Source organism: Microcaecilia unicolor, chromosome 8, assembly GCF_901765095.1.
Source record: "Microcaecilia unicolor chromosome 8, aMicUni1.1, whole genome shotgun sequence".
Lineage (NCBI taxonomy): Eukaryota > Metazoa > Chordata > Amphibia > Gymnophiona > Siphonopidae > Microcaecilia > Microcaecilia unicolor.
In genome coordinates, this window is record NC_044038.1 from 142,704,093 (window position 1) to 142,713,949 (window position 9,857).

The 9,857-nt window shown below is 43.5% G+C and overlaps 1 protein-coding gene across 1 annotated transcript in view; it reads right to left on the reverse strand.

The window, feature by feature from the left end:
* SLU7 (SLU7 homolog, splicing factor) overlaps positions 1–9,537 on the reverse strand; it is a 53,270-nt gene extending 43,733 nt beyond the window's left edge. The window contains exons 1-4 of the mRNA XM_030211182.1: positions 9,429–9,537; positions 7,437–7,633; positions 4,150–4,303; positions 1,813–1,893 (exon numbers count right to left, since the gene is read on the reverse strand). Coding sequence (XP_030067042.1) covers positions 1,813–1,893; positions 4,150–4,303; positions 7,437–7,606 — 405 coding nt within the window. The 5' untranslated portion in view covers positions 7,607–7,633; positions 9,429–9,537. The remainder of the gene's footprint in view (positions 1–1,812; positions 1,894–4,149; positions 4,304–7,436; positions 7,634–9,428) is intronic.
* Positions 9,538–9,857: the final 320 nt, after the last annotated feature.

Consider the following 9,857-nt stretch of genomic DNA (forward strand, 5'->3'; position numbering starts at 1 on the left):
TAATCAACTGGAACAGCTTTTGACTTTTTTTAACAGATGGACCACGAATAGGTAGTTCCTTATTTCTAATAATCTTTGGTATTGTTTTCAATAGCATATGCTATTGTTTTGGGTGAACTTTAATTGTGTCAAGCTGCACCTACTGCTTGGAAGCTCCGCCTACTGGCCAGCCCATATAATAGATTAGACAGGAACACCCCATCTCCTGTTTTCTTCAGCCTCCTTGTTCTTCATCAACAGTGCACCAAGAACAGGCGCGAGAAAAAAAAAACTTTAACCACAACAACCATCTGTTCAATTGGGCACACTATCCTCTTCTCAAATATTCTTCCGAACAACTTACCAGTCCAGGAACAGAACAACCCACAGACATGCTGTGCGACAGAAAAAGAAGAGAGGGATCCTGGATTCATCTGCTGCGGCTAATGGAAAGAAAATTATCAGGTAAGACCTAATTTTACCTTCCTTAGCGCATACAGCAGATGAATCCAGTAACTGGCGAGATGTACCAAAGCAATCCCTAACTAGGGAAGGAAACGGTTGCGCCCCCCCCCCCCCTTCCCCTAACACCTCCGCTCCAAAAGTTACATCTGACCTAGCGGTCACATCCATTCTATAATGCTAAGAAAAAAAAGAGTGTAGAGATACCTAAGTAGCCGCCCGACAGATTTCATCCAGGGACTGCACCAACTTCTCCGCTCAAGAAGCAGACTGAGCCCTAGTAGAGTGAGCTTGCAATGCCACCGGAGGTACCCGATTAGCCAACACATATGCAGAGGAAATAGTGTCTTTAATCCACTGGGCAATAGTAGCCTTAGAAGCGGCACCACCTCACCGAGAACCGGAGAGGAGAACAAACAAGTGGTCCGACCGTCAAAACTTACTGGACATCTGCAGGTATCGGAGCAGAATGTGCCGGGCATCCTAGTCCTAAACTCTGCAGGGTAGTCCTTTTTCTAAAAAAAAAAAGGAAGAAACAAGGGCTGATATGAAACGCTGAGACAATCTTCGGCAAAAAGCAAGGCACCATCCACAGAGTGACAGCACTCTCAGAAAACTGCAAGAACGGATCGCGACAAGACAGCACTTGCAATTCCGAGACTCTCCTTACCAAGGCCACAGCCACCAAAAATACCTCCTTCAAGGTGAGGTCTTCGTCAGAAGAAAGTGTTCAAAAGGTGCTGATTGCAAAGCCTTAAGGAGCAAATTCAAGTTCTAGGTCAGGCAAGACAAGCGTAACAAAGGACAAAGCCCTAGCGCTCCCCACAAAATAAATAAATAAATAAATAAATAAAAAAAAGATCCACATCCAGGTGAGCAGCCAGAGAAGAACCTGATAATCAACCCCAGAAACAAGCCGGAGCCACCACCTGTGCCCGCAGCAAATTATAAGCCAGCCCATTCTACAACCCATCCAGCAAAAAGGCCAAGAGATAAGCCACAGACGCCTTAAACAGAGATCAAGCGTGATCCTCACACCACGCCACAAACAGACGCCATACCCGGGCATGGGCCGTTGAAATAGATCTCTTCCAAGCCTGCAATAAGGTAGCAATTACCTCATTCGAATAGCCCTTTTTCGTCAAGCGTGACCGCTCAAGAACTAGGCTGTAAGACCAAAGAAGTAAGGATCCTCTATCTGAATTGGACCCTGGTGCAGAAGGCACTCGACACAAAAACAATGCTGGCATACAGCGGTAGTGAACAAAAGAAAAATGAAATTAAAACAATAATATGTATTATTTAATAGCTGGTTTCTAACAAAGCAGATTAACAATGAATACATAAATCAGACAGATATACCTAGCTTACCTCAAGGCAGTCTTTCTTTTTGTGTGTCATGGAACCACAATTTTCACAAGCTCCTGGACGAAATTTAGTTCCAATAGAACCCTAAATATTAAAGATAAGCTTATTAAGAAAAAAAAAACTCGCTCATCCTTACAAATAAAAGGAATGGAATGAGGCAGACTTATCTGTTTGCTGACTATGGGGCCTAAGAGTGCTGACCATGAGCAGGGAAAATAGTTACTATAGTATCCCCTGCTGGTCATAAAGCAGTGGCAAGTGATCATCTACAAGACTTCCTTTCACCACCTGGTGATCTGGGAACTTTGGCAGGCCCTGGTGGGAGGAGGTAAGCTATAAAAATTAGGGAAAAAATTAAGAGACATCAGGAATTTAAAAAGGAATACTGTCTTTTTATCATTTCTTCTTCATTTGCAGGGTCAGTTTTCCCTCTATTACATTATAATGGATGCAACATTATAATTCTTCTTAAAAGTTCTGCACAGTGTATACTACACACAACCACTGTGCGATCAACTTCAAGAGAAAAAAATCCATACATGCCAAAACCATGTGCAAAAGGCAACATGACACCTTAGCTAGACTCTTAACCTTTAAGGGTAAAAGTCCCATTAATACCCTTTCAGTCATGTTTGTGTGCATAACTTTTTTCACTTCCAGAAGCTGAATGAAATTAAAGCTAAAATGGCTAATTTACTAAACCACGATTAGTTATGTTAACAGCTGGTTTTAACACATCTTACAATGCAGTGAAAATGACTTATTTACTAACTGTGTTAATACGCTGTAATACAGTAGCACACAAGCAAAAATCAACTCTTTGGCTAAAAGATGGACTATATAAGCTTGTAAAAAAGCATGTAAGCAAACTGAGTAGCAAGTTTCTTGCACTTTTTTGCTCGATTCTTAAACTGGCCTCTTGGAAGCAATGACCAAGATCTGCAGTGAAAGAACTTTTATGTAATAACAGAGGACAGGACGTAAAATTAAATACAATGACAATGGTGAATAACTCCTGTCTGTATTCAATCAAATGACAAATCACCTCACTGAAAAAATATTTGACATTTTTCTAACATGAAGGAGTAGCCTAGTGGTTCGAGCAACAGGATGCGAACCAGAGAAATCAGGGTTCAAATCCCACTGCTATTCCTTGTGATCCTGGGTAACTCACTTAACCCTTCATCACCTCAGGTAGAAAAACAGACTGTAAGCATCCAAGGGACAGGGAATAATGCCTACTGCATCTAAATGTAACTACTACTGGAAAGATGTGGGGGAAAATAAAACCCATAAGGCAAACAGACAGCAATGTATGTTTACCTAATATATTCCCACTTCTAATTTTATATATATATATCTCGCTCACACCTTTTTCAGTTGTAGCTCAAGGCATGTTACATTCAGTTACAGTATTTCCATGTTCCTGGAGGGCTCACAATCTAAGCCTGTACCTGAAACAACTGAGGCTTAAGTGACTTGCCCAAAATCAAATAGAGCTGCAGTGTGGGATTTGAAATGAGCTTCCCTGGTTCTCAGCCTGCTGCTCTAACCACTATGCTACTCTTTCACCAAAGCTACCTCCCTATTACTTCATATTTCTCCTACCACTGCCTGATCTTAAGGCTCTGGTGACATTAAGAGTACCAATAACAGTTTAAGTGAAGGGTCTAAATTAGTCCATGCTCTCAGGCCTCACTTCTCACAAGGACATTACCAGGAAGGGGGGCACTATGAATGCATGCTGGCTTGGTCCCTCTGTTCACTCATCCTGTCATCAATACTGTTGCCACCACCACTATTATGAAATCAGGGAAGTGAAAGAAAGGAAAATAAGTTATCAGGTATTCATAGCTGGGCGTGGTGGGCAGAAGTGAGCAGAAAGGAACCCATGCAGATGACAACAGGGATATGAAAGATTTAATGGGGTGAAGAGAAACGTTCTATCCCCAGTATTATATCCCCTTAGGCCAGGACTTTTCAACCCAGTCTCTGGGACACACCTTGTCCCATAGGGTTATCAGAGAAGATTTGCAAACCAAGAAGTGCATGCCATTCTCTCTCGTGCATATTCATTGTGGATATCAGGTGTGCCTGAGTACTGGGCTGAGAAGGCATGCCTTTGGCATATATGCCTAGTAGGCACATGTGAATATAGGCTTGTATGTTTTTGCTGTTTTTTTCCTTTTTTTATACAACTACTCTAGCACCAATGCTAACTATAGAATATTGCAGAAACAGGGCGCACAGCGTATCAATATAAAAATCAGAGGACAGCTACAGTGTTTTCCAGTAATCCAAGCTCTTAAATTGATAGAAAAAGATAAATGGTTTTCCTACCTCTTTAACTCCCCTCTTATACCATTCACCCATTGATGTAAATTCTTTCTGCTTTTCTTCCTGAGGCCGCTGATGCTTTAAGGTAGGTCTTTTGGAAGGATCTATATACCATGGTACTGAGGAAATGTACTGTGGAATATGAGGATTGATGTCTCTACACGAGAAAGAACAAAGACAGACATTAGAAATTTAGAGTTATAAAAGGACAGGAACGAGAGACATTTATTCGGACAGCCACCATTTCAATATAAAAACAGATCCAAAATGTAAGGAGATAACCTGATTTTGCATTCTTGCCAAAAATCAGTGCAACAAAGTACCATTTTTCATGTGGTGAACTGACATGTTCCAACTGCATATAAGGCTTCTTACCAAATCGTGCTAGCAATTTCTGCATGACAATGCCGACGAAGCCCATGCATGCAAAGTGAATGTCCACTTCAATAGCAGACTACAGACTTTTACTCCAGGAACTTGTCCAAACCTTTTTTATGCCCAGATATGCTAACTACTGTTATCACATCCTCCGGCGAGTTCCTGAGCTTCACTATTCTTTGAATGAAAAATATTGCCTCCTATTTGTTTTCAAAGTATTTTCACGTAATTTCACTGAGTGTCCCCTGGTCTTTGTACTTTTTGAAAGAGTGAAAAATGTTTCACTTCTACCAGTTCTACACCACTCAGCATTTAATAGACCTCATTCATATCATTCCTCAGCCATCTCTTTTCCAAGCTGAAGAGCCTTAATCTCTTTAGCCTTTCCTCATACAGGAGAATTTCCACCCCTTTATCATTTTGGTCGCTTTTCTTTGAACCTTTTCTAATGTCGCTGTATCTTTTTTGAGATATGGCGACCAGAATTGAACAGAATATTCAAGGTTAGGTCATACCATGGAGCGATACCTATGATTCGGATTATTCTTCCCAATGTGCATCACATTGCATTTGTCAACATTACATTTCATCTGCATTTGGATGCCCTGTCTTCCCAGTTTCTAAAGGTCTTCCAGCAATATTTCACAGTTCGCGTGTGTTTTAACAACTCTGAATAGTTTTGTGTCATCTGCAATTTAATCACCTGTTCTGATTTCCAGATCATTTACAAATATGTTAAATAGCACTGGTCCCAGAACAGATCCCTGCAGCATTCCAATATTCACCCTCCCTATTGAGAAAAATGGCCACTTAACCCTACCCTCTCTTTTCTGTCCAATAACCAATTCCTAATCCACAGAAGGACACTGCCTCCTATTCAATGCCTTTTTAACTTTCTCAGGAGTCTCATGAGGAACTCTGTCAAAACCTTTTAGAAAATCTAGATACATTACATCAACCAGCTCACCATGATCCACATGTTTATCCACACCTTCAAAGAAATGAAGCAAATTGGTGAGGGAAGACTTCTCTTGGCTGAATCCCTACTGACTGTCCCATTAAACCATGTTTGTCTAAGTTTTCCGTAATTGTATTCTTTACTAGTAAAAAAGGCCCGTTTCTGCCACAAATGAAACGGGCGCTAGCAAGGTGTGCCTCTGAATGTGTATGTTTGAGAGAGTGTGTGTGAGAGTGACTGTGTGAAAGAGACAGAGTGAATGTGCGAGTGCGTGTGTCTGTGTGACTGTCTGAGAGTGTGTGTGAGAAAGACAGAGTGTGTGGCAGGGGCCCCCCCTCCGTCTCCCTGCCTCCTTCCCCCTCCCCCCTGTCTTCCCTCCCCCCTTTCCCGTCCCCCTCCAGTTTTTCCTCCGCTCCCCCCTCCCAGCTTCAGGGTTGTGGCCTTCCCTACCTCTGCCTGTCATGGTCGTGGCCCCCCCCTTCCTTCCTTCCTCCCTCCCTCCTACCCACGTTCAGGTTCCCTCCCTCCCTCCCACCCACTCCCATGGTCAGGCTGGCTCCCTCCCACCGTCGTTCAGGCTGGCTCCCTGGCTCCCACGTTCAGGCTGGCTGGCTGGCTGGTTACCTGTCTCCCTCCCTCCCACCCTCCGATGTTCAGGCTGCCTGGCTGCCTGCCTCCCTCCCTCCCACGTTGTTCATGGTTCGCTCCGTGAAACGCTGATACCCTGTTTCTTCTTTTGTTCACGATGCTCTTTTTGTCGGGATGCTCTGTTTTTGTTTGTTGCTCCGCCTCCCCGCCTGTGCCTTGTGCGTTTCGCCACTCGAGAGGCTGGCTGGCTAGCTGTGTCCCTCCCGCCCTCCGACGTTCAGGCTGCCTGCCTGCCTCCCTCCCTGCCTCGCACGTTGTGGCTGGCTTGGTCCGTCAAACGGTGATATCCTGGTTCTTCTTTTGTTGACGACGCTGGTTTTGTCGGAACGCTCTTTTTTTTGTTGCTCCGCCTCCGCGCCTGTGCCTTGTCCGTTTCGCCACTCGAGTGTCAGTGCTCCGCCCTTGACGTCATTACGTTGTGACGCGAGGGCGGGGCAGACACTCATGGGCAAACCGGATATCTATGCCACTTCAAGTTTCCGGCTTGAGGCTTCATTAGAACGTTGGAGGTGCGTTTTATATAGAGAGATAATAATAGTTTCCACTATTTTCCCCGGCACTGAAGTCATGCTTACCAGTCTGTAAATTTCCCATATCACTACTGGAACCCTTTATAAAAATCGGTGTTACATTGGTCACCCTCCAATCTTCAAGTACTGTGGACGATTTTAACGACAGGTTAGCGATCACTAACAACACATCAGCATTTTCAAGTTTGAGTTCTTTCAGTACCCTGGGGTGTATGCCTTCCAGTCCAGGTGATTTATCATTCTAACTTGTCAATTTGGCTCAGTATGTTTTCCAGGTTCACCGAGATTTCTTTCAGTTCTTCTGCAGCGTCACCCTTGAAAACCATTTCCAGAACAGGTAGATCTCTTACATCTTCTTCAGTAAAGACCAAAGCAAAGAATTCATTCACTCTCTCTGTTATGGCCTTGCCTCTCTGAGTGCCCCTTTTGCTCCTTCATGATCTAACGGTCCCACAAATTCCCTCACAGGCTTTCTGCTTCTTATATACCTGAAAACTAGTAAGTGGTACATTATACTTTGGCTAGCCCCTTGTACAGTATATGATGAAGACTGACAAAGGCAAGGAATTGTTTCATGGTATAATTTTAGCGATACATACTTGCACTTCCACATGACAAAATATAGCACTTCACATTGTTAATTGTTGAAAATGCATTCTTTTCCTACTGCAAAACATTTATAATTCAGACTCCCAAACCCACTAGATTTGTTAAAATATCCCTATAATCACTATAATTATACTTTCATTTATGTATTCTGTGCTTTAAGAACTTACTTCCCCTCTTCATCCACTTCTGCTGGGGCATTACCCAACTTCCTTTGTTCCTCAAGTTCCTTTTTCTTCCTCCAATCCTCTCTTGTCATCTTCTTTGGTTCATCCAAACCTGCATCATTAGGCCCACCAGAAGCGGCAGACTGGATCACCTCCATACCTCCAGAAGCCATTATGCCTTTGATCACAGTACAAGATACCTGGATATGTTGAAAATAAGACAGATGAAAAGAGCAGGCTCAAACTGATCACTCTGTTCACAACCCCCATTCCAGATGCAGGAGGCAAGAGGAGCCCTGTACTGAGCATTTTTGTAAGCAATATTACTGAAGGGCTGTCTGGTAAGGTTTGCCTCTTTGCGGATGACACCAAAATCTGAATCAGGGTAGACACCCCTTATGGTGTGGATAACATGAGGACTTAGCGAAGCTAGAGAAACAATCTGGAATTTGGCAGCTTATGCTAAAAAAATGCAGGGTTATGCAACTGGGCTGCAAAAAAAACAAGAGAATGGTACAGTTTAGAGGGCGAAGAACTTTTGTGCATGAAAGAGGAGCGGTCCCTGGGGGTGATCCTACATGATGATCTTAAGGTTGCCAAAGAGATAGAAAAGGCAATGTGAAAGCAAGAAAGATGCTTGAGAAAATAGGGAGAGGAATGGCCACTAGGAAAAAGGAGGTGATGATGCTCCTGTATAAGACTGGTGAAAGAAAATAAAAAAGCAACCGGTCTACTAAATCCAATGTGGAACAGAAGAAAGAAGCAGACCTTATGAAGAAAAACAGTTAATTTATTGGTTGTTTAAAGCTTCCAGGATTCACATGAGTTTTGAGACTGTGAGACTAATAGGCAGATCATGCACCGTATGATCCAACCTTATGGAGAACCAGGTACAGACAGGAAGAGAGTCCCTGTTTCCGACAGCAGTATTTGCAGTAGCAGACAATGAGACGAGAGGAGAGACGGCTAGTGGAAGTCTGAGTTGCACCGTGGCTGGTTAGCTGGGAGTATCAGGGCAGCCTCCTGGGGATAAGAATGAAAGACACAGACTGAGTTGGGCCAGAGTAAGAGGGAAGGAAAGAAATATGTTTGAAAGAGTTGGGAGGGAAAGGCTAGTGAGGCCTGGGCTACAAAGACAAGTAAAACTAAGAGGCAAAAAACCGCCTTAGATAGCAGAGGGTGCTGGCATGCTGCTGACAGAGTGCTTCTGAAAAAAAGGACTGCAAACACTGCAGGGGCATCCCTTTATAACACCAGGCTTCCCAAGGCAGATTACAACAGTTAAGATGAACTCATCAGTAAACAGGATATCCTCACTGAAACTTGGCAGTGTATTACTGTACAGACCAGAATAGAAAAATTAGCCCAAAATACAGCCTGTATTAGAGCTGTTTCCACTAGCTACAATAATTTTTGAAGCTGTTTTAGTGATATTCAGTTTTTATTTCATGATATTTAAATCTACATATGGGACGCTTTTAAATAAATTAAAAAGCAGTCAAACAAGCAAAAAAAAAAAAAATATATATATATATATACTTTGTCCTCCGCCTTTTAAGGCACTGCCTATCCAAAACAGCTTTTGCCATTTTACAGATAGACCATACATAGGCAGTCCATTATTTCTAATAATCTTTTATTACTGCTTTATTTTGCTATTGTTTTGGGTGTACTTGTGACTCCGCCTACTGGCTTCAACCCATATAATGGGCTAGATAGCCTCGTACCGTCTCCTGTTCTCAAATTAATCTAACCTCCACCTTATAGCCGAAGCCCCTTCTTTATGAAGAAGGTCGCGCAGGCTCGGAAGATTCTAGAAACTTCTGCGCCCACCGATTACCCACCTAAGATTAGAGTACTCACCGAATCCGGACTTCCACCCTTTCCGTTCTCCCAGGACTCAAATCCTTCTGTTCTCTACCCCTCTGGGCCCCTCTATTCCCCCTCCCCCATTTTGCTATCTCCTAGTCCACTCAGCTTGTATCACTCCTTTACCTGCCAATAATACGGAATCCCAAGCTACGGCCAACACCACCTCGGCCTGTTCTGCGATCGTCGCGGCCGCCTCGGGCCCGAACCTTCCCACTTCCCAGCAGGCCACTCTGTGACGTCACGATTTTCTTAAAGGCCCAGAGCAGAGGAACGTTCCGTGAGGAGCCCCGGTCTCCAGCCAACGCGAACGTGCGCGCGGGCCTATCAGTGACGCGCAGCTTCAAGCAAACAACAACGCGATATGGCAGCGACGCTTGTTGTGTGTGTGTGTTAATAGCAAGGTTAGATTGAGTGAATATAGCATAGTGATAGTGAGACTTTGATTAGCTTCACTACTTTCAGGGAACAACCACTAGGTTTTAACTTTAAGATACTCACAACATTGACTGAAGTTCTGATTAAAATACTACATTCTACAAAGCTCGGGTGTTT